At 42.7% G+C, this 25,933-nt stretch overlaps 1 protein-coding gene across 1 annotated transcript in view; it reads left to right on the top strand.

Moving 5' to 3' along the window:
- stim2b (stromal interaction molecule 2b) overlaps positions 1–19,246 on the top strand; it is a gene marked incomplete at both ends in the record, with an annotated part of 81,062 nt that extends 61,816 nt beyond the window's left edge. The window contains 9 exons of the mRNA XM_080741536.1: positions 108–219; positions 4,398–4,513; positions 4,898–5,075; positions 6,029–6,206; positions 8,767–8,928; positions 11,987–12,087; positions 14,526–14,764; positions 16,377–16,563; positions 18,583–19,246. Coding sequence (XP_080597662.1) covers positions 108–219; positions 4,398–4,513; positions 4,898–5,075; positions 6,029–6,206; positions 8,767–8,928; positions 11,987–12,087; positions 14,526–14,764; positions 16,377–16,563; positions 18,583–19,246 — 1,937 coding nt within the window. The remainder of the gene's footprint in view (positions 1–107; positions 220–4,397; positions 4,514–4,897; positions 5,076–6,028; positions 6,207–8,766; positions 8,929–11,986; positions 12,088–14,525; positions 14,765–16,376; positions 16,564–18,582) is intronic.
- Positions 19,247–25,933: the final 6,687 nt, after the last annotated feature.

The following is a 25,933-nucleotide window of genomic DNA, read 5'->3' as shown; positions in this document are numbered from 1 at the left end:
TCGGGTAATAATCGCCCGGCGCTACCTGAAACGTAAACATGATGTAGTTTAACTCTGCCTTCTGTCTCTCTCTCTGTCTGTCTCTCTTTGTTTCCATGGATATCCAGTTCACAACTGGACCACGGAGAACGCGGTGGAGTGGCTGAAGGACTCGGTGGAGCTGCCTCAGTACGAGCGCAACTTCAGAGACTTTCGGGTGACTGGGAACACGTTACCACGGTTAGCACGGTTCACCTCCTGACACCACACACACAGCCTCTCACTTTAACCCTATAAGTGCCTATCCCGAACAATTTCGGCTTTATTTCAATCCAATACAATATTTTATTTGCTATTTTATTTACCCTGAGCTGCTTGGAGCAACGTGGGTGGTCCTTGCTCGTCCAGCGCTAGCCAACGAGAGACGCTAGATGGTCCGACGATTTATTCCATTGAAAATGGTTTAAAATAAAGTTTAGAGCCCCCCCAAAAAAACTCAATATATACTGTCGGTGGCGCGACGTATTCCAGGGTGCCTATCCCGAACTAGTTCGGGATATTTAATAAAATGAATTATTTAATCTGAGGCCTCAACGAAGCCCCGGTCTAAACGTCCATCCATGGTCCAGGCCAACACTCGGCCATACACGGGCCCACTCCAATAATAAATCACATCTTTAGACAGGATTTTCTCCGGATTGTGTTCCCAGACCCAAAGAAAAAGTTTTTTGCGACTGAAATAGCTTTAGATCGGGCTTCTAAATGGGTTAGCATTTTGGCTACGTGTCAGCTAGCTTCCTCCTCTCGTCACGCATAGCATTGGCTGGAGTGAAATCCCAAGGCACTTGGGACAGTGTCGACGGAAGCTAGAGCGAAGGTCTATAGAGAAATTTCTGGCACTCTAGCGCCCCTTTTGGCCGGCGGCACTGTATGAGTTAATATTTACATAGCCTTCCCTAACACAGGCTGATTTTGGTCTAGAGGGGGCGGATTCACCGGCTGAAAACAGCCGCTGGATCTTATTGGTTCACAATCTGTGCCATGGCCCGCCTCCCACTTCCTATGCCAGGAATTGCAGCAGGTTACCCCAGGCTTTTATTTTTCTTCCTATCGCCGAAATAAAAGCCTGGGTTACCGAGGCTAATAGTTACATAACGTCACTGTCGGGCAGAGAACTTGTATCTCCAAGTTTCACATTTGCATTTTTTCTTTTCGTAAAGTAAAGCCCTGCCTCATCATACAAGGCTGTCGCACAAAACTAGTGAAAATAGCAGATCTACAAGCACACAACGCCTCGCAGTGTAGGTTGGCTATCTTCACTATTTTAAAATGTTTTTTAAAACAATATCCAAAAAGGAAGGTTATGGACATACAAGGTTTTCCACCCGACAACGATGATAAGCAATGCCAATATACGTATTTATTTACCCATTTCTGAAAAAAATACGTTTCTATATCAGTGGTGCTCAGACTTTTCATGTCAAGGACCCCCTAGAATGATATGTATTTGACCGTGGACCTCCCATCTCAAAATACTTTGTTGCACGGACCAAGAGAAAGAAAGATTTGAGTTACAAATGTTTGCTTTTGTCAAGATTTTTCAAAAATAGCAGATCTACAAGCTTGCAGCACGGGCATAACATAATGGTTAAAGGGCTTAAAATCTAGGGTGACACAGATGCGTTCCAGGTCTAATTGCTCACAAAGTTCTTGCAAATTGTTCATTGCCAGTTTCAATGTACACGTTTACAAGTTTCTGGAAGACATTCAGGTTCATGTGTTTTGTGAGCTTGTTTCTCCGGGTATTTGGTGGTTTATAAATTGGATTTATGGCAGATAACACCATTGTAGGACCTTATTATTACTCCCAGAGGTGCCATCAGATTTTTATTATTCTGATCAATGCTGCCCACTGCTGGTCATAAGGGGGAACACAAGCAACTAGAACTGCAGGAAAGATTAATGCATGCAGAGGTAAAGATTATTGCACACAGCATGCGCGCGCGCGCACACACACACACACACACACACACACACACACACACACACACACACACACACACACACACACACACACACACACACACACACACACACACACACACACACACGGTTTGCATTTTTGTGGGAGGTGGACTTTAACAAATGTACTACTAGTACTGAGTGACTGCTGAGACATGTTTTGATGCAGTGGTTCTGAAACTTTTTGAATTTTTTTATTTTTAATTCAATGGTCCATTTGGAACCCCCTCAATTAGAGTAGTTCACCCTCGTTTTTGTCGCACTCTTAAGACAATAATTTGCTGCTAACGTCTCCGGTAGGATTCTCCGCCGGTCAATCGAATTATTGGCTTAAGAATGTGACCAAAAATAATAATCACCATGAATTCAAGGTTTTGTTGTTTTTTGGGGTGAACTACTCCTCTAACCCTGTTGGTCCCTGGACCCCCACCCCGAGAGCCACGGTGTTAATGTGTGGTTGCAATGTGCCGGTAGCCGCCAAACAAAGACGTTAACGCGCCGTGCCGGTTGACAAAGTCATCTGGGCGATGTGCAGGAGAAAGCCTAGAAATGGAATGGCGGAGGTTTGGGATAACCTTACAGGAATGAGGAATGTGACTCAGAGAGCTAACTGTATGCGTGGCATGAGAGAACAGAGATGTGGGGCGTACAGGAGGTATGCGTGTGTGTGTGTGTGTGTGTGTGTGTGTGTGTGTGTGTGTGTGTGTGTGTGTGTGTGTGTGTGTGTGTGTGTGTGTGTGTGTGTGTGTGTGTGTGTGTGTGGTGGTGGTAGAGGGGTGGGTGGGTGGGTGGGTGGATGAGAGGAGGTTGAGGGGCCACGAGGAGTGAGGAGTGAGGGCCCGGTATGGGTGTCGCGTTACGGTCGCTCTGCCCGCGGAGTGCTGACTCATGATGGTGATGTCACGGCGTGGGGTGGGGTGTGTGGGAGAGCTTCACAGGACTGCCATGTTGTCTCCGACTTCCTTAAGATGGTGGTGGCGGATACCACCACCCCCGCCACCACCACCACCCCTGGGAAAAATAAGCAAAGGGCAGATGGTGTTGTCAATGATACATGCATATGCACTGTATATACTAGGGCCACTGGTTCCCAAGCACTGGGTCGGGACCCATTTGTGGGCTGCTGACCCATTTTTATGGGTCCCTTAATTTTCCTACATTTTGTTTTTTAATTATTATTTCAAAAAGATCCACAAAAAGCTATGATTATCATGTATATGAAAATAATTCGATTATTTTTCTAAGTAATATCATTAATAAATAAAAGAAAAATCTAAGAAATTCCATAAATTAGAAAACAAATGTTGAAGAAGTAGTGAAAAGCTACAAGCTTGTAGATCTGCTGTTTTCACTAGTTTGGGTTCCGGGCAAACGTCTCATTTCTCTTTTGGGTCACAAGCTAAAAATGTTTGGGAACCACTGCTATATACTACTATATAGTATGTATACAGAGAGAAAGAATAGACTGGTTGATTGATTGATTGAGTGCCTGACTGACTTACAGAAAGACAGAAATGTGTTTGTTGAACATATAAATAGCACATATAGGGCTGTCACGATTATGAAATTTTACGTGACAATTAATTGTCACTCAAATTATTGCGATTAACGAAGTTGCACATGGCAGATATGACAGATAACCTAAATATACAAAGAAATGAAGGACATATTTGACAACTTTACACTTTAAAAAGAACATTGATAGTGGAAATATCCGATCTACAAGCTCACAACACGTCGCATCGCGACGCGTTGTGAGCTTGAAGATCTGCTATTTCCACATTTTTTTTATGTTTGAACATAATATGTTCAAACATTAAAAAATGTTTATATATTATATAAACATTTTTCAACATCTAAACAATTATGACGATTATCACAAAATAATTACGATTATGTCAAATAATTGCGATTAGACGATTATGTAATAATTGTGACAGCCCTAAGCACATATACTGTTCAGCCGTGGTTCCCACACTTCTTCTTTTTCTCGTGGGGCATCTCAAACATGCATATGCTCACATTATTGACAGATGCACAGCCTTGGGGGATATTTCTATTCCCTATTCCCTAATCCTTTAGGCCTAAAATGAGCCCTGACCCTTGTCTAATTGAAAAGTTAACTCTAACCTTATCCAAACTGTAAACTACATCCCTCCCTGGGTAAATATCCCCTCTCAAATAAGCCACTTCTGTCAGTAAGATAAATATTTATTTTTAATTTGACCAGGACAAGATGATTTTCTTTTGTGTATTTACTGTGGAGTTGCACATTATAATTTTTTTCGCTACTGCCATGATACTATAGGGATTTAATTGATTTCTGAATTTTTCTGAAGTGATATTTCAAATGTAACAACTTCACTCACGGTTCATATTTTCTGCCCATATTTCAGAATGGCGGCAAATGAACCGTCTTTTATGTCGCAACAGCTGAAGATATTAGACCAACGACATAAACAGAAACTCAACCTAAAGGCATTGGATGCAGTGCTCTTTGGTCCGCCGCTACGTAAGTATCTACACTATAATGAAGACTTAATAAGATGCACAGAAAATAAAGAATGCTGCATGTGATATGTTTTTAAAAAGGCCCGTCCCACCCAAGTCTCTCTGAGACAAAAGATAATTTAATTTGATTATCTGACTGTTAAATTAGACAATTAGACTTTAAACTGGACTTCAAGCTAGCTAAGATACACACACACACACACACGCACAAAACACACAGCAATGGAATACACGTTCTGAAGCATCTTCCATAATAACCCCCATTAGTCTCAGATATTTCATAAAGGAAACAGAGCGTTGGTGTGGTGTCACAGATTGGGAATTGGGCATAACAAAAAACTGTGATTTTTTAAAATCCCGCCCGTTGTTCTCCCGTCATCCGCAGGTCCACAGCACAACTGGATGAAAGACTTCATCCTGATGATCTCCATTGTGATCGGTGTGGGAGGCTGCTGGTTCGCCTACGTGCAGAACAAGTCCAGCAGGATTCACATCTCCAAGATGATGAAGGACCTGGAGAGCCTTCAGAGTGCAGAGCAGAGCCTGATAGAGCTGCAGACCCGGTGAGCTGAGAAAAAAAAACACTTTTTTCTATCGATTACTCACCCCATGGAGACTCGAATCTGTTTTTGTCGCATTCCTAAGCAATTCATTTGATGACCAGCAGTGGTTCCCTATGGAGTCTCCTCAAATTATTGGTTTAGGAATGTGACGAAAACGAAAACGTAATCCATGATTTCAAGTCTCCTTGGGGTGAGTAATCCATAGAAAAAAAATGAGGTGAACTATCCCTTTAACAAGATTTAAAAAAAAAATGATATCAAGATGACAAATATTTGTCAATTCTTTCTTTCTTTCCACCAAAGTTTTTTTTTCCCCTCCTTGATATTTTCTTGTTCCCACGAATTAGGAACTTGTGGGAATGAGATAAACTTAAAAACAGAAAAAAACCAAAAAATCTAAATGAACACACTTTTCAAAATAAAGCTGACCCCATCACTCAAATAGCCCAGAGCCACAAATATAATAGTAAAGGGATATTAACCCTTATTATTCTGAGTAACATTTGCATTTAATTTATGTTGAACTTATATTAGATTTAATGGGTCATTTAAACTTAGTATTGGAACAGCTGAAATCAATAATAAATCAGTATTCGGATATTGACCACCGGACAGCATTAAGTGAAGGTGGGGACTGGGCTGCCAGTTGCCCATGCAGTTACCCATTTATTGGCCTAAAAACCAAAAAACCATGTTATTTATCTAAAATATCTGATTGGGTTAAACATTTCATTGACCACTTAATCCCCATATGTTTGGGTGGAGTCCCTCAGGGATCTCTGCTAATGTATTTTCAGTTTTCTGTCTCAGCCGATTGCGTTGCATTTTTCAGTGAAAGCTTCCGCCACAATACGGATGCTGGGGTTTAAATGGTTTTAAAGCAATACTATGCAACAACTCTCTCTCTCTCTCTCTCTCTCTCTCTCTCTCTCTCTCACCCTCCCCTCCCCCAGGCTGGAGAAGGCGCAGGAGGAGAACCGGACGGTGGCGGTGGAGAAGCAGACCCTGGAGCAGAAGATGATGGACGAGATCTGCGGGGCCAAGAGGGAGGCCCACAGGCTCCGCCAGCTCCGCGAGGGAGCCGAGAGCGAGCTGAGCCGGCTCAAATACGCAGAGGAGGAACTAGTACAGGTGAGGGAACACAATCAACGGTTACAAGACCACAATGGAAATCAGCTCTCAAGCTTCTTTTCACAGATATGTATAAATATATCGTCATTGTTGGGTGAAAACCTTGTATGTCCAAAACCGTTCGTTTAGCATTTGTCATTTTAAAAATGATTTAAACGAGTGAAAACAGCAGATCAACAAGCACACAAGCCTCGCGGTGTGAGGCGTTGTGTGCTTGTAGATCAGCTGTTTTCACTACTTTTGTGCGATAGCCTTGTATGATGAAGCAGGGCTTTGCGAAAGAACATTCAAATTTGAAGCTTGGAGATACGAGGTTTCCACCCGACAACAACGATATGGTCTTGTATTATGCATTTTTGTCAATGCAAAACATCAACTAATCAATCAAGAGAGTTGACACGGTGGGACTGAGGGCAACTGAGAACTTTCAGTGGATTGAGATTGTTTTTTCTCTCCTTTGCTTTTGTTGTTTTTTGTTTTAAGTTTAGAGTAGCCAATATTTTCTCCCCAATGTAGTCGTTATGCCAATTTCTGTGTTGTCACTGCTGTTGTATCCCACTGCCTCACCTGCCAGTGAGGACGTAGAGCCTTCGTCCTACTCCTCCTGCCCAACACTCCCTGCTGACAGGTGCCGCCCCCAGCCCGTAGGAGTACACACAATGACCAATATCACCCTCCTCCCCGCCCCGGCTTCCCTCCTCCGAACACAGGACAATTGTATTGGCATAGATGACAAAGCCGGATGCACCACGGCGGATTTGACCCACAACCTCTGTGGTGGTGAGCAGGGGCACCCGAGCGCCCCTGGATGTGAGATTCGTCACGGTTTGGGACCACGGATGTTCACAGAGCTAGGAGAGCTACAGACACAGGGGTCTGCACTTTGGAAAAAGGAGGGGGCAACCCCTCCTTTTTCCCTCGACACTAAAAAATCTTTGGGCTCTTGTCATCTCTGCTCGCAAGCTCTACTACCACTGTTATGCTGATGACACTCAGCTGTTTTTGTCCTTCCTTCCCTCTGCCGCACGAAATTGAAGATGCATGCCTGGCTGACATCTCAAAGTGGATGTCTTCTCACCACCTCAATCTCAACGCAGACAGGACTGAGCTTCTTCTCTTCCCTGGAAAGTCCCGCAGGTCTCTGTAGGATCTTTCCGGCTCCGTCGACAACTCCCTGGTGGCTCCTGTTCCAACTGTCAAGATCCTTCGAGAGGTCCTGGACGGTCTGTCCTCCAAGGAGAGACACGTTGCAGCGATCCCGATCGCTCGATCCTGTAGGTTAATTTAGGTTTATTTACAACATCATCCGATGGAATCAGTTCCTTCCTCCCACCCAGGAGTCTGCCCAGATCCTTATCCAGGCCTCAGTCATCTATCATGACTGAGGCCTGGAGACTATTGCAACTCCCTCCTTCCTCAAGATTCACATCTTGTATTGTTACGTCTTATGTACGAGTACACAAGAGTAAAAGTCTCTGGTTTTGATACATCAACGTTATAAAAGCAAAAATAACAATAAATAATTTAAGATTTAAGCCCGAGCAACATTTATATTGTTGTTGTCGGGTGGAAACCTTGTATGTCCAAAACTGTTTGTTTTGTACTTAGTGAAAATAGGCGATCTACAAGCACACAACGCCTTGTGGCTTTTAGATCAGCTATTTTCACTAGTTTTGTGCGACAGTCTTGTATGATGAAGCATGGCTTTACTTTAACAAAATTTTTACAAATTTGAAACTTGGAGATACGAGGTTTCTGCCCGACAGCGATGATATACAATAAAATGATGTAGTAGAATTTGTGTGGGTCACATAAAAAAAACAGCAATATACAGTACACAGTTGTGAAGAAATGTTAGTCTACACATAATATATACATTAGAACATCTTTGTTTATGGCTGCTATATTCACAGATTCTGTCATGCACCTCCAGGTAATTTTGGAATTTATGTACAGGTATTTATGTAGTATATATTTTAACACATTTGTTACTGAGAATTTGTAACGTCTTAACTCTTGAGACTGTGTAGCCGCTGTGTCGACTTTAGCCTTTTCATGCTTTGTAATTGGTATTAGGGCTGTCACGATATGACATTTTACATGACGATTAATTGTCACTCAAATAATTGTCGATTAACGATTTAATTGTGTTTTTGTCATTGATAATTACATTTCTGTTTGGCTTTTAGGCTTTGAAGTTGTACATGGTAGATATGACACATAACCTAAATATACAAAGAAATGACTGACATATTTGACAACTTACTACTTAAAAAATAACTTTGATAGTGGAAATAGCCGATCTACAAGCTCACAACGCGTCGCGATGCGACGCGTTGTGAGCTTGTAGATCTGCTATTTCCACAATTTTTGACCTTTTTTTAAATATATGAACATTTTTCAACATGGAAACGATTATGACGATTATGAAAAATAATCACGATTATGTCAAAAAATCACGATTAGACGATTATGTAATAATTGTGACAGCCCTAATTGGTATTACTGACAAATAAAGTTGCTTGTTGAACCTCGAACCGTGGCTGTTATCTCCACTCAGGTGCGCATGGCCCTGAAGCGGGCGGAGAAGGAGATGCAGTCGGAGTGGTCGGTGCCGGAGGCTCTGCAGATGTGGCTGCAGCTCACCCACGAGGTGGAGGTGCAGTACTACAACATCAAGAAACAGAGCGCCGAGCTGCAGCTGGCAATCGCCAAGGAGGAGGTACTTCTGCCAAAATGCTTTCCTATTCAACCCATTAAGACCAGTGGTGTAAAGTAACTAAGTAGATTTACTTAAAGGTAGGGTAAGTGATTTCATTTAATTCAAATAATAACAAAATGGGTCTATGTTCTAATACTACTAGTTACTATAGAGTGTTTGGTCCATATTTGGACTTCAGCCTTATCCCCTGTGAGGAGAAAAAAGCGGTTTCAAAAACTGTAGGGGGACAAGTTTTCGTCCAATCAGGATAGAAGGGGCCTTCCTCCAATCATGGTCGATTGGGGGCGGGCCTTGCACGCACCAAGGCCTGCCCCCACTTAATCATGATTGGAGGAAGGCCCCCGCCTGTCAGCTACCCTACCTTTAAGTACTGTACTTACAGTAAGTACAATTTTGAGTTATTTGTACTTGACTTTAGTATTTCGAATTTCCAAGAGTTTTACTTCTACTCCACTACATTTATTTGAAAATGTAGTTACTAGTTACTTCGTGGATTTTAAATATTATTACAAAACATACATTAACCACTTCAGCCCTATATAGACTTTGGCTGTTTTCAAATCATTTGTTAATACATTTTGAAAACATGAAATGGAAGTTAAAGTGGTTAAAATGAAGAAATTGTAAAGGTGTAAAATGTGTTTTTCATAATCACCACCAGTGCGCTGTTAATTTACAAAACTCTGAGTAAATGAGGGGTGCAGGAGTCTAATGGCACCATGACGGGCTTGTGTTCATCCGACACGGTGCCCGGGGAGGGGGATGTGAACATTAAGAAACACATAACTCGGAGCGAAACGTTGACAATTCTGGTTCGATTCTGCCTGGAGACCTTATGCTGCATGTCTTCGTCCCTGTCTGTCCTTGGTTCCCTGTCTCTAAAAAAGAAAAGAAAACCAAACAAACTTGGTGTTTCACTCTTGCTGGGAAATGGCTTTTCAAGGATAAAATTAAGTGCGTTCGGCTAAGCTGCTGGAATTCTGCCAAAATGTACAAATATGGGAGATTCTACAGTGGTGCACGAGCCAGCCTTTTCTACCACCATAAAGAATGAGTAAATAAATGTACTCTATAAAGTGAAGAACAAGTTAAGGCGTTAAGTAAAGTATATGGACTGGACAGACATGGCCGACATCAGCACAATGAGCAAATATGCCCTCATAGAGTATATACAGTAGTTTTTGGTCTGTATATATGAGTAATGTTAGAGTACTATGTTAGGCTATTGTGTTTACGGTATATCAGCAATGTACCATATGGGTAATGGTACAGAAGTGTTAATTCCGTCAACTAAAACTATGATGAAAAATATTTGTCGACTACCTTTTTTCAGTGACGACCAACCATTTTAATTTCAAGGACCCCCAGTTTGACATGCATTAGGCTACGGACCCCCATTGAATGGAATTTCTATCTCTGAGACCCCAATTTATACTGTGAAATCAATGTTAATTTAACGGGTCCATTTGGTTCCATTTGTAGACTCTCTGAGTTACATACCCATATACCGGTAGGGTACATTTGGTTCCTACCGTAACTATCATTTAGCTGGGGACCCCCTGGAACTCCCTCAAGGACCCCTGGGGGTCCCCGGACCCCACTTTGAGAACCAATGGGCTAATCAGTGATTTCTTCACAAAATGTACAGTATCTGGACCAGTGTTTGATTGGCTCTCGTATTGCCATGTATGGCTTTATTATTTGGAGATTTGATTATTGAGCCTAAAACAGTGTATTATGCAATGACAAATCAGCCCAACATCATCAAACCTATCTAAACTGCTCTTAATCTGGGACATGTTTGTGAGTGAGTTGTTGTTTTTCTTCTCCCCCGACTGATCACATCCATGAGACTGATGCTTACAGTAATGTAAGCTGCCATTCCACATGGTCTCCGTGAATGGACTTAACTGATCAAACAGAATAATCCATGTTTTGTTGTGTAACATCCGTCCGTTGCGTGAGGCACAGAACATCAAACAGAACCCTGTGCTGTGGCCTGTAGCGGAGAGCACGCCGGCCTGTTCAGCCCCGCGGCACAGGAAAGCCAAAGCACCACGGGTGAAATGAGCCGGTGTGCCTCGTGCCTTATGTGCTGCTAGATTTTATGCAATAATGCAATTGTATGCCATCACTCTGCTTAAACCCAATAAGACCTGAGGCTGATTCTGCAAAATGTCTTCAGTTTTCTGAAAAAAACGTTTATGTTTCTATGTCAGTGGTTCTCAAACTTTTTTCATGTCAAGGACCCCTACAATTATATGTAGCCTTTCTATTATCTCACATCTTTTAGACAAAAAAAGCTGATCTACAAGCTTTCAACGAGTCACATTCCCCCCAGAATAGGGATGCTAGGGCTCAGGGGTTAAAAGGCAGCTCAGTAGGGCCGTGGACTTCTCATACATGCAGACCCCAGCCGTTCTCTCCAGACAGTTACATCATAATCCTAGGAAAGATAAAGACAAAGTGATCTCATTGTCTTTAGAGCCACGTTATCAAAATGTCTAGACATTTTATGAAGTATTTTTCTTCTGTTTCAATTGCATCACGCCGATTGAAAGGGTTTCGGCGCTCACTGTGGCGTGAAGCATGCGGTTTCAAAATGGAACCACAAACATTTGAATCTTAATTGAGTTCTCACCTGAGCATGTGAGGGAATATAAACTAATTCCTTGCCTCCGCTTTTCCCTCATTTGTTATTCATAATGATTCAGCCAAATTATGTTTTAATTGCGTCATTTGTTTTTGTCTTTGTTACGTGCAGCTGGAAGGAATTATGAGCTCTGAACGATTAACACAGGGACTCACGTAGCTCACACTCAGTGTCGGGAGACGCTCTCATCAAAGCACAAGTGTTTATTGTTGACTCACGACACAGTGCGTGATTTATCTCTTTGACGTCTTTCGTTCGGTTAAGAAAATCTTGAAACCTTGTGTTTCCTTGACACCATCCATATGGTTATTTTGTTCATCTAATTTAGTTTTGGTTGTGTGTGTGTGTGCGTGTGTGTGCGCGTGCGTGCGTGCGTGCGTGTGTGTGTGTGTGTGTGTTTTGTAGGCGGAGAAAATCAAGAAAAAGAGGGGCAGTGTGTTTGGAACGCTTCACGTAGCCCACAGTTCATCACTGGACGAGGTCGACCACAAGATACTGGAGGCCAAGTAAGGAATGCAATATTCACGTACACACCTTTTAACGCATGTGTTATTGTGTTTTTCTATGCTGTGTTGATTCATTTAATTGCGACCGTAGGTCGCAGTTTACTATGAAAACCGGCACATCCTGTCCGCCAGTCCTTCCATAACGCCTCGATGTCTATAGCTGTTCTGACATCACATTGTTGACAGTCAAGACTATACCCATGTATTAAAGGTGATACACCATGCATTTAAAAAGTATTTATGTCATATTGTTTATGTCCCAAAAACGTTTTTCAAAAGGTTTGAGGCTAAATTACCACTCCTGAATAGAGAGCCTCTCTCATTTTTGAATGGCTCTCAGAGCATTTTCAGCTGCAGTACCACCTTTGGCCTGAAAAATATCGCTGACGTCAGACGGCAGCAAATCTGGACAGCCTTTTTTGAGAACCCGTGGGATGCTTTTAACCTCCGCCTTCCCAAAACCAGAGAAAGACACAACGGTCAGTAATGGGACTTTGTGAGGATAGAAGGTGCTAGTGGGACCCCAAAAAAAGGTTTTAAAATAGGAAAAGTGAAATGTCATGGTGTATCACCTTTAAGCCCATATTTGGCAATGCCCATATACATGTATAGACTCTCCATACATGGCCAAGATAGAATTCACTTGCAAATCAAGACTGCTGACTATCATCACCTGGATCTCCATATATGAAGATCACAACACTGACCTCATCAAAACCTGGATATCCATACATGGAGACGACTGGATCCATGCACCCATGTGCACGACCTCGCACTTTAGGTTGAGGTTACTTCTCGCCCTTATGGCGTCTTACTGGTTCATAGGACCACCACCATTTTTGTGCTATCCTTTTAGCCTAAATGTCAGGCTGAACCTTGTGCTGTTTACATTACTGACTAATAAAGTATTCAATCAATCAAAGAGGTCTACGTACACATTATATGAATGCACACACAGGGGCGTCACAAGGGGTAGGAAAGTGGGACTGAGTTACCAGGGCCCAAGGTGGAGGGGCCCTAGTAACTTTAGCTATTGAAAAATAGCAGATATACAAGCTCACAGCGCGGCACCGAGTGCCGCGCTGCGAGCTTGTAGATCTGCTATTTTTTGAAAAGTCCTGAAAATGCAAATCTTTGAATATGTATTTTTTAAGCGAACATTTGTAACTCAAATTTTGCTTCCGGGGGGGGGGGGGGGGGGGGGGGGTCCCTGGAACTAAATATTTTGAGATGGGGGTCCGTGACCAAATACATATCATCTTGGGGGTCCTTGACATGAAAAGGTTTGAGCACCACTGACTTGGAAACACGGGTTTCTTGCACACATTTTCACAATTTTTCAAAAATAGCAGATCTACTAGCTCGCAGCGCGGCACTCGGTGCCGCGCTGTGAGCTTGTATATCTGCTATTTTTCAATAGTTAACATTCATGGGGGGCCCGCAGTGAATCCTTGTAGCCAGGGCCCAGAATTTGGTGTGACGCCCCTGTGCACACGCATACAGTACAAGTCTGACTACAGGCAAATCAATAGTCCTCAACACCGAAGACATGTACCTGAACAATGTGGTTTATCGGCCACATTCATGGATCTTCATCCATTGATTTTCAGTAATGCGAAGTCAATCACACTTGTCATTGATTACTGATAACCACCGAAAGGGTCCTTGTGTGTTATTGAATATCAATTTCTATTACAAGTGTCACCTTGTCAATGCAAAAGGTATTGAAAAGGCAGTCGATATGACCACAGCAGCTCAAGTGGAGTGTTGAGCTGCTGTCGCCGTGTGAGGCAACAAACGCTAGACCCAAATTAACCTGACATGAACCCCGGTGCCCCTATTCTGGGGCATTCGGGAAAACAGCCGCTCTACAAGCTCACGCGCACCGCATTGCATTGTGAGCTTGTTGGTTGACAACTTTTTCAGCAAAGTGTTTTTTGGCAAGGTGTAGAGGGAAAGAATGCAGCAGGCCTAGTAGTGCTGTATTATAGACCCCCTTGCTAACTTAATCAGATGTGCTGTAAAAAAAAAGAAAATAATAAAAAAAAAAAGCCTGATTTATGCTTAGAAGTCGAGGTATTAATTGGTATTTTTCATCGTTTAAAATTAAAAATAAAACCCAGTTTAAAGTGACCGGTGGATTTGAGCAGTTCAATTCATCAAGTTATTCCCTGTGTGTGTGTGTGTGTGTGTGTGTGTGTGTGTGTGCACGTGCGTGCGTGCGTGCGTGTGTGTGTGTGTGTGTGTGTGTGTGTGTGTGTGTGTGTGTGCGCGCCGCTCAACAGCGCCACTTGGTCACCCAGGCCCAAACTACAGTAGATCAAAAATAAATGTACCCAGGTGACGGGGGGGTCAAACTATGATTATTGTGGGGAGACGCGGTCTGAAATGGTTCCACACTAAACACTCCATGTACTCTACGTAACCCCCCCACCCAGGAAGTCTCTGTCGGAGGTGACGGCGTGCCTGAGGGAGCGGCTCCACCGCTGGCATCAGATCGAGAAGCTGTGCTGCTTCCCGGTGGTGCACAACTCGGGGCTGCCCAGCCTGACGGCCAGCCTCTACTCAGACCACAGCTGGGTGGTGATGCCGCGCGTCTCCGTGCCTCCCTACCCCATCGCCGGAGGGGTGGACGACCTGGACGAGGACACCCCGCCGCTCATCTCCCAGTTCTCCAGTGAGTCTGGATTACAATTATTATTACATTTTACAATTTAAGCATTTAGCAGACGCTCTTAACCCGTTTAAGCTGGAAAAAAATTCTTCTAGATCCTAACAGTTTAATGAAAAACCTATGTTTCTCTGTCAGTGGTTCTCAAACTTTTCATGTCAAGAAGGACCCCCTAGAATTATTATTAGTATTTGACCATCTGAAAATATTTAGTTCCAGGGACCAAGAGAAAGAAGGATTTGCGTTACAAATGTCTGCTTTAAAAATATATATACAATTTTTGCACATATTTTCAAGATTTTTCAAAAATAGCAGATCTACAGTACAAGCTCACAGCGCGGCACTCGGCTACTCACTCGGCAGAACAGCAAATACGTCTTTTCCAGACAGAAATTCCCAAAGTGCAAACTGTTTTTTAAGTTCTGAGATGCCGTTGATTTCAGATAAACCTTTTATTTGCGAATGGTGACTGCCATGTTTGTTTACAAAATGCAAAATGTCGGAGGTGCAGCGCTGTGTGAGGCGGGTCACTCCAAATGTAGCCATTTGATTGGAAATAAGAAAATAATTTCTTGAATGAGACTCTATGGGAGGGACCCCGGACCGAGAAAGGAAGCACATTATTTTGTGATGACGTAGTGGCGTCAGTAACAGAAAAAGCTAAGGTATGGCAACATGATTGGTGTCTTGCACACGCGCCTTCGCGCGCGTGCAAGACACCAGTCATGTTGCCATACGACTCCCATATGAGTACCAGTGTAGCTGGTATTGTTTTCAGTGTTGTAGTATGTGTGTGGTTTGTATCTGCCTGTGGATGGACTTTGTCATGGCAATATACATAACATAGCCTATTAAAAAAAGAAAGAAGCATTGGCAAATCAATTTAGAATATGTGATTCTCCCAACACTACTTTTCTTTTCTTCCACCGAAGCATATACGTTTTAAGGGCCACCAAGCACTATAAGTATAACTATAAAGATAATTATGTGAGCATCCATTCCACATTGATGTTGGTTGTTATTGCGTACGTACAGTGGGGCGCAAGTTTACTATGAGAAACGTCACAGCTTGTCCGTGTGTAGACATGTACACATTTTTACAGTCTATGGGTTTGCTGCTCTGACATCATGCTCTGATGTCGCTGTGATGTCCGGCACATCTTGTCCACGTATCCTTGTTTCTCTGAAGGAGTTAACTATATTATAGTTGGAACGAATATATTTATACTTGTGCTTATGGTGCTAGGTGTGGACGGCCCATTAGTCATCCTCTTTTCGTCACTGTCAGGCAGAAACCTTGTATCTTCGAGTTTCAAATGTATACGTTTCTTCGTAAAGTAAAGCCCTGCTTCATCGTACAGGACGCACAAACCTAGTGAAAACAGCAGATCTACAAGCACACAACGCCTCGCGATGCGAGGCGTTGTGTGCTTGTAGATCGGCTATTTTCACTATTTTAAATCGTTTACAAAGAACAAAAAAGGGAAGGTTTTGGACATACAAGGTCTCCACCCGACAACAAGGTTTTGTGTTGCCGTTAAACCCCACCCTACCCCTGGACATTTGTGTTCTGACACCATGTCCTCCTCATCATTGTTCTGCGTCTGTCCCCGTGCAGCGACCACTCTGATCCGCCCGCCGCTGACGCGAAACAGCAGCCTGTGCCGCTCCCGCCGGAGCCTGCTGAGCCCCCAGTCGTCACTCATGTCTCCGGACCCTGACCTACTGTCCATGGCCAGCTCCCCCCTCTCCTACCACCCCGAGGCATTGGAGGAATACCACTACTTCAACGTGGAACGCAGGGGGTACGTATGATGTAGCAGTGATCCACTGATTTATTCATTAAAGGTAGGGTAAGTGATTTCATTTCATTAAAATAAATAACAAAATGGGTCTATGTTCTGATAGTACTGGTTACTATAGAGTGTTTGGTCCATATTTGGACTTTAGCCTTATCCCCTGCGAGGAGAAAAAAAGGCACTTTCAGTTGCTCCACCAAAGCTGTTGGGTGACAGGTTTTACTCCAATCAAGGAAGTTAAAATATAAGGAAGGGAAACCACGTGACCGCCGGGACCGGCCATGACGCTCCTATGGGTGCCAGAATGATGGAGCCAGCTAGATCAGCTCATGAACAAACCTGGAAGAAACACTATTTATGAACGACTGAGACCTTTGTCATATAATCTGTTCAGGAATATAAAAGAACATATATCAAAGGTATTTTTACAATCACTTGCTTTTCGATGTGCACAGTGCATAAATAAATAATAATAATAACAGTAAATAATAATAGTTTCTGTCTCCGAAGTATCGCGAGATTTGGTTCACAGACAGGAAACGGTGGATAGTCTTGCGATACTGGCACCCATGGTGAGCTTCATGGCTGGACATGGCGTATCCCTGTTGTCACGTGATGTCCCTACCTCCTATTTACCTTGACTCCAATCAGGATAGAGTGGGGCCTTCCTCCAATCATGGTCGAGTGGGGGGGTCACCCAAGGCCTGCCCCCACTTGATCATGATTGGAGGAATATCCCCGCCTGTTACCTACATGAAAACTGAAACTGAAACTTGAGTGAAATCACTTACCCTACCTTTAATTACTGTGTAATCTGTATGCATCCTTTCTTTCTTTTTTTTTTAATCCAAATTGCAATTTTGGATTGACATGTAAGCCTGACAGATTTGCATTAACCCATTTAGACCGGGAATGCATCTGTGTCACGATAGATTTGAACCACTTTAACCATTATTTTAATCTTTGAATATTTTGACCGGATTCTATTAATGCTTCTAAATCCTTCTTCTAAATGAGTGGTTCTGAAACTTTTTCATGTCAAGGTCCCCCAAAATTATAGGTATTATGCAGCGGACCCCCATCTCAAAATATGTTGTTCCAGGGACCCCCAGATGCAAAGATTTGAGTTACAAAGGTTAGATTATGAAAATGATATATTCAAAGACTTGCACACATTTTCAAATAATTTCAAAAAATAGCAGATCTACACACTCGTGCTATTTTGGAAAGTTTTGCTGAACATCTTATTTGATTGAAAGCATTAAATAATAATAATAATAATGCACTTTGAACATTTTAAATAGGGATACCAGGGTTATTGTGGTTAATGTGTCTGTCTTGAATACCATTGAACAGTTTCCACATGTAAAAGAGTAGTTGACCCAAGAAATTACTTATTTTCTATTAATTACGCATCCCATGAACCCTTGATTCATTTATTTTTTTGTCACATTCATGTTCCAATAACTTTATGCCCGGCGGAGACTCCAAATTATTGGCTCAGGTAGAAAAATAGCAGATATACAAGCTCACAGCGCGGCACCGAGTGCTGCGCTGTGAGCTTGTAGATCTGCTATTTTTTTTAAATCGTGAAAAACTTTGACCCGATTCTATAAGTGTCTTTTGAATCCTTCTAAGATTTTTTGAAAAACCCTATGTTTCTATGTCAGCAATCTGGCTAGCCATCATCAAAGAAAGGGTCTTTTTCACTTAACTGGAGCTCAGTTAGTCTGTTCTTGAGAGACTACTATGTCAGTGGTTCTCAAACCTTTTCATGTGAAGGACCCCCAAAATTATATTTATTTGGCCACGGACCCGCATCTCAAAATATTTAGTTCCAGGGATCACCCAGAAGCAAAATTTGAGTTACAAACATTCGCTTTGAAAATACATAATATGTATTTTCATATCATATTCAAAGATTTGCACACATTTTCACGACTTTTTCAACAATAAAGTTGAATCTGAGAATCTGTGAATCGTATATTGATGCTTGTGTCCCTCCTCTTCCCCCTCCTCCCTCAGGGACATCATCCAGGACAGCGGTTCCGACGTAGACTCTCTCAGCTCCTCCTTGGGCCGCAAGCAGAGGAGCGCCTCCACGCCGGCGGCCGAGACGACCTCCTTCCGGAAGATCTCCCGCGACGAGATGCTGCTGTTCAGCCAGCTCCAGGAGCTCCCCATGTCCACCACGGTGACCTCCGCCTCCTCCTCCTGCATCATCACCACCGTCCCCAGCAGCGGCGGCAGCGGTGGCCTCAGGGACTCCACCCCTCCGCCCCAGCTGCCCCCCGCGCCCGGCTCCGGCCCGCCTTCCACCTCGTCCTCGCCCTCCCTGGAGCACCACGCCTTTGTGCGCAAAGGGTCGCCCGACCTCACCCACAGCATGCCTTTCACCACCACCCAGGGACAGAACACCACCGCCGGCCTGCCGGGCAGCGGCAAGGGCGTCAACGGCACGCTGGAGAAGTCCTGCAGCTTCAACACGCTGCCCGCCAGCATGCTGCCGCCTAGCGGCAGCGTGAGGCGCTACCCCTCCCTCACCTCCCTGGACTCGGAGGGCCGCAGCGTCAGCAGCGGCAAGGAGCACAAAATGCAGAGCGCCTCGTCCCAGGACTCCAGCGACAACGGGGAGAAAATGAAGCGCTCCTCCTCTAAGATTAAGAGCCTGTTCAAGAAGAAGAAATGAAAAAACACTGCTGGCAGAAGGGTTGGGGGGGGGGGGGGGGGTGTCTGTACGAGAAAGATAGATAGATAGAGAGAGAGGGAAAGTTAAGTTGTAAAGAGAAAGTCGTTTTAGCCCTAATAATAAAAATAATAAAAAAAAAAAGGAGGTCACCATAAGCTAAAACATTTTCTTTTTCCTTCACTTTTTTCTTCTTCTTTAATTTAATTTAAAAAAAAAATATGTCAAAGATGGAATGTAGCTCAGTCTGGGTTCCTCCAACCAACGCCCCCCCACCCCACCCCAGACTGGTAGCCTTATTTTTCAATAATGCCTTTTTATTTAGCTCACCCATAGCCTCACAGATAAGCCTTCGGAGGTCAAGGAAATGTCAACAAAAGGTCAAAGGGTCAAGGGTAAGGCCGGCCGTCATCCAGATAGCCGCAAAGCACATGGCCTGCTCACTGTCTCCTCCAGTTCTTGTGAGTCCCAACCAAAAAGCCGCTGTGTGTTTGGGGTTTAAAGGTGCAATCCATAAGTTTGTTGGTGAACGCACGATGCAAAAAAAAAAAAAGAAGAAAAAAAAAAGAAAAGAAAAAAGATGTCAGGTGTCGTGTTATCACTTTTTGCACTGTTTGCACTGTACAAGAGACTGTAAGACGACTCTCAAAACACCCCAGTATGTTTACTAACCCATTGAAGTTTAGACAGTGAAAGTGGCTCGTAGAAATGGCAGGAGATCTGGACAATGATCGACTGATTTCCTTCCTCGCGACATGTTTCCTACCGCATTATGGATTGCATCTTTTAAAAAGCGTTTCAATCATGGGCTTTTTTTTCCTTACACATTGAGTGACCTCCAGTTTATGGAGGCTCCTGAGCTCATGTATGTGACTAATTTCCTTTGAAAGAAAGTTAGAAAAAAAAAAAAGAAAAAAAAAAGAATCCTGCTAAAGTTTGTTGCACTACTGCTTTCCTAGTTTTTGGGAAAGGGCCGCTGCTTGCGGAGTACATATTGAATAAAGATGTAGAGAGGAAGAATGCATGGACCGAGGCAATGGAGCCGCAGCATCTAATGTCAGAGCCAAAATTATTTGATGTGTCTTCAGTGCCCCTGCCTATGCATTCTTCAATATATAAATATAAATATATATATACTTTGTTTTTACATTATGTTCTTATAGATGTTTTTAAATAGATTTTTATTGGTGGGGGTTCATAAGGAGTGATTTTTACTGAAGAACGTTTAACGAATATGCAGATTTGACTCGATTATCTGTCCGCGTTCATTTGCCCGGAAAAACCGTCCCCCCTGGATTCTTTACTTCAGACTCCACGTGTTAGACAGTCCCTTTTACTAAGGGACGAACATCATCCTCTATGCGATCCTCTCTACCTCCCCTTCTATTCCTATTTATTATTCAACCCCTCTATGTCATATATGGGTCAAATGCTGTTTGCAAACCATTTGTAATGTTTTGTCTCAGCCTGATTGGGATAGTGGAGGAGTAGGCTTTGTCACATGGAATACCATAGGGACAGACATTCACATACTGTACCAAGTTTTTAGTGTCAGTTTAATGCACTTTTATATGACCGTCAAGGCACTCCCAGCAGGGCAAAGCAAAAAATACAAATGGAAGCCAGGTCTGTTTCAGACTCGCCACTGTCTGTCTGTCTGTCTGTCTGTCTGTCTGTCCCCCATTACCTTGCCCCACTTCCAAATCCATGCAATATGGCGCAACTCTCTGTATAGCTCCATTGAACCCGTCCCTCGCCACTGGGCCTAGATTGAACTGATCTCTTTTCAAGGGCTCTCACTTGTCACTGTGATTTTTACTACCCTAACTCCCTTCATCCTGGACATGATGTCATTAATTGTCGCGTCACCTTTTACGTCCGAACGTAACGGGTGTGACTCCTGGGTGTCACGGCAAAGGCACACGACATGACGACTGTAGTCTCAGCGATGATGAGATGTCACCGTGATGACTTGACAAGAAATTTCAGAAAGAGGTCTTTCGGCGACAGCAGGACCTGGCAATGTGGGTTTTATGTGGTGGAGTCGTTTTGTTTGTTTTCCTGTTTTTTTTTTTTCTTTTTTAGCAAAGTCATGTAAAGTATATGACGCAATGAAGCAAAGAACGAGAAGATTGTAAGACAAGGAGAAAATCTGAATGTTTACGTGATGTTAGGGGTTATTTTATTTTATTTTATTTTGAGAACATTTGGTGTGTGAATATTTGTATACTGTAGACAAATTAATTAAAAAAAAAGTGGAGGCATAACAGAGCTGTTTTAGAGTCATGTATTTGAATTTTGTCAGTACATTTGATGTTTTATACATGGCATACACCCGGGGGTCTTCAACAGGGGGTCCGGGACCCCTAGGGGGTCCTCAGAGTTACTACAGGGGGGCCGCTAAATCCCTCTGTGATGGGATAATTATTTTAAATTAACAACTTGAACCCTCGCATCCCTCTGGGGAGAACTTTAGCTTGTAGATCGTCTATTTGCGGCAAATAGGTTTGGTGTAGACTAGAGGTCAAGGTCAAGTTTACTGTATTGATGATTTAAGTGGTTAAATGTCTGAAAGAAAAAAATACATTAACACAAATCCAACATAGACTGATGACAGTGCTGTCAAACAAGTCCATGAAAATCTCCATCACTCATTTATACAATATGTAGAGAGAAGATGAAGATGAAGCAGGGACCCCGCTTCATCTCTCTCTTTCAGCTGAAAACCCTGGCATAGGTGCGTAGTGTACTAGGGTAAAGTGCACAGGAGTCTCACCCTACACTGTGGAGAACACACAGTCATGACCCTCCATTTGGAATCCACATTCCACTCAGAGCACAGAGGCGGGAACTGGTGTTGGGGGGGGGGATATTATTTTGACACCCCATTTGTCTTTAGAGGAGGGGAAACGGTGATACGCACTAGAAAAGCATGCATGATTGCTTTATCAATATAAAGTGAATGTGATGAAACTTGTGTTGATGGTTCATCAATTCGGCACACAGGGAGAGGAGCGGGGACGTCTGCAGGTGATGAATGTGTTGTTCGGACACCATTGTACACAGCAACAAATCCACAGCCTTTTCCCCCACCGGTCGCCCCTTATGGGTGCAATTACCGAGTTGGCCACAGGATGTCAGTAATGTATAAGGGGAATCCACTCTGTCAGCCACTCCCTGAATGGAGCACCATTCAGAACCAGCTGGCTTCTTCAACCATGTTCAGGCAAAGTGGCTTTAGAATGAGGGCAAACAAATAGAATCTACAGACTGTATGTAATGAGGCACTCGTGCTTGTTTTCAAAGATCGCAATCACTTCATTTATCAAATACTAAATGTACAGCAATTCTGACCAATTGGCCGCAGCAGCTTTGGTTTAGTCAGACATTATGATTTACAGACACACTGCAACACATTCACATGGATTCCTAATGCAGTTGAATGTTTTAGGGCAAACCATCTTCCTACTATAGACCATACAAATTATTCAACTTGGCTTTGTTGCCTGTTCAGTCTTTTCACTGGTTTATGTAATTAAAAACCTTATAAGGATCTTATTTGTCAGAGCCTCAGGTACATACATTGACTTGCTATAGATGAGAATGCAGTACAATACAACAAGTCAATTATATATTATGTTGTCTACAACTGCTTACACTTAGTTGTTGATACTCTGCTACATCATTAGATTGAACATTGATTTGAAATATGTGCTGCTTTTTTTAGCATTTGATAGTTGCAACCTTGCATGACCTTGGTAATGTAATTCTTTTTGTATGAATTATTCAATCATTTCAGTGGGTCTTTTTTTTTTAACAACCTATAGGCTAGTCCTCGGTAAACTATGTGGTGCTATGCCTTCTGGGGAAAGAAAATCCATCCCAAGCAATCTCTTTATTGAAAATGACTTTCAAACTCAGATTTAGAAGCCACTACTCCCCTCCCACCTTCTCCCTTCCTTCCTCTGGCAGTAGTAATGCAGGTTAAGAGACCCACTGTGGATATTTATGGCCACAATGGCATTCTAATTGGGCCCTGGTATGATGCTTATGCTCTGGAAAGAGAAGCCGTGGAGTAGAGGAAAGGGAAATGCAATACGCTGGGTATGGCACATTCCTCCCCCACACTAATGAATGGTAGTGGAGAAGGTAATGAATAGACAGTGGGTATAAAAGTACATAGAGTGGCTATGTACAGTATCAGAAGCTTTTACGCTGGCTGTGCTTTGTCTCTCCCTCTCAGCGTTGCCCTCTCTCCCATCTTTACCCCCCCCCCCCCCACACACACACACACAACCCTCCCTCCACTTGGATCCCATTCCATTGCGATGTAATGGGTTTATTAGTGTGGTTAATGCACTGTGACCTACCAGGGCCTGCCGTCTACCTTTCTTCCTGTGCAGGAAAGGGAAGGCGGGGTACTTTTTTTTAAAAGGGTGGAAACATGGCGACGGGGACGTGGTGAGAGTTATGAAAAAGGCAAAGCGACACACAGACAATGAAAGAAGTGCACATGTGTGAATGAATGTATGTACCGGTATAGGCTGCCATTGCAATTAGGGCATTGTTTTTTGCAGCGATTATTCTATCGATTACTCCTTCGATTGGCTGAATAATCGAGTCATCGAGAAGTGCATTCAGTACAGTATTAGGCTATGTGTGTGTGTGTGTGTGTGTGTGTGTGTGTGTGTGTGTGTGTGTGTGTGTGTGTATTACACTTTTATATATTAGTGAATCGATAAACAACATCAACATAAACTAAATTACGTCAACTTGCATTTTCACTATTTTGAAAAGTGAAATGTTTTGAAAAGTCTATAATGACACATGGTCTTCAATAGAGATAGATTATTAATCAATTATTAAATACAATTAAAGTTGTATGAAATTATAATATCTATTTACCATAATCGATTGTACAAAATACTCTGTATTTTGTATAAAATACCAGTTAATCGATTAGTTTGATTAACTGGTGCATCCCTAATGGCAAGTATTGTCTCACCTGTCTCTCCCATGAGTTTTTAAAGAGGGGTTGTACAGTGCAAGTACAAATGAAGATGTAGACAGACAGCAGTTGACACACGAGCTCCTCACTATTACAATAAACACCATTGGAGAGCTGAGTGGCTTCGTCCAGGTTCACTGTAAACAGACCTGGCCAGTCCAGACGATAAGCTGTCATGTTTACCCAGGCTGGACGAGACAAAGTCAGCTCTGGCACGGACTGTACTCACTGCAAATAAAATGTCTCTCCACACTGAAACCCTGGCTGGCAAAGAGAGAGGCTTGGAGACTTGTGTGTTTTAGAATAAAGCCATTCAAATGTGGACCCTAGTGTCCCCAGTCAGCTTGTGCCAAATCAAAACATTGACACTGAAGTTACTGGATTTAGAGAGACCGCATGCTTCACTTCAGAGGGATTCATATTCGGTGTTTGGTGTTTGTACAGAAAGAAACGTTCTATAAAATCACAGTAAGCCCATGGGTTCTTTAAAAGTACATTTTAGGAGTGGTTTAGAAATAGACCTGGGGTAGCCTATGTTTTTAGATGAACAAATGGAAAAGGAAAGTTGTCTTATCAATGTATACTGTAAGTGCAGGTGTTACTCTTTTCAAATGGTAGCTTCCTCATTTTGAAAGGAAACACTTGCATGGTGAACTTTTGGCTTGGATTCGCAAAAGTAGTCCTCCAGCAAGATAGTTCCAGTCAGATTTCCGTTTTACAAAGGCCCACCTAAACGCTGAATGTTTGCAGCTACCTCCTTCATAACAGACACAGCCAGTCTGAATTCCATTCCCAATTTGATGGTGAAGTCACAGTCAAGCTATGCCTGATTTTCAAACAGGGAATCCTATTTTGCCCGCACCTTTTAATCATCTGCAGGGTGGCTCTGCACTGAGAAACTAATCAAAGTTCTCAATAACAGAGACAATCTTGAGTGACAGTTGAGTGACAGTTATGATGGATTTGTTGCAATTAAACAACATTTTTCATCAGTTAGTCGTACGTGAAGGCAGTCATCACGGCTGATAAACCATTAGTCCCTCACACTTATAGACCATCATAATTCAGCAGTGTGATATCGTCATATTACGTTATTTTTTTCTTTCCCCCTTAATTTATAAATGACAAGTTGCACGTGACATAATCTGCATTCAGCAAATCAGGCCTCTTAAGATCACTCAGGCAATTTGGTAAGACCCGAGGCACATGTAAATGAGAGTGAAAGGAGTCGTATGCTATGCACCGCTTTAATCACGGGTTGTTATGGAGTCACGCATTGCACTGTGAAATCTCATTTGAGACATTTATAAATCTCATTCCGAAAAGATAATTTCCACTGGGTGGACAGCAATTCATATCAATTCAAAAGCATTGTTTTGTTTCTCCTTTCTTTTTGGTAGCAAAGAATAGCGTCTAACATTTGTTACACTAATTTACAAAAAGCTTGGTTATAACTGTCAAATGTATTCAATAATACTGTATGACCATATTTACTCAGACAAATCATTGAATGATATTCACAAACGTTAAATTCAGTTCTTGTAATATATTTGAGTAAAGCACCTAGGTTCACTTTGGTTTGGTTTTGGCCTTGGTTAAATGTGTTAATAATCCATAGTGAACCCCATGAACTTTTGATAATGTCTATGGCAATCAATGGTCGCTCAGCCAGGACATGCGCT

The sequence above is a fragment of the Nannobrachium achirus genome (genome assembly GCF_963921795.1).
Source record: "Nannobrachium achirus genome assembly, chromosome: 14".
Classification (NCBI taxonomy): Eukaryota; Metazoa; Chordata; class Actinopteri; order Myctophiformes; family Myctophidae; genus Nannobrachium; species Nannobrachium achirus.
This window is presented reverse-complemented; position numbering and strand designations above follow the sequence as displayed.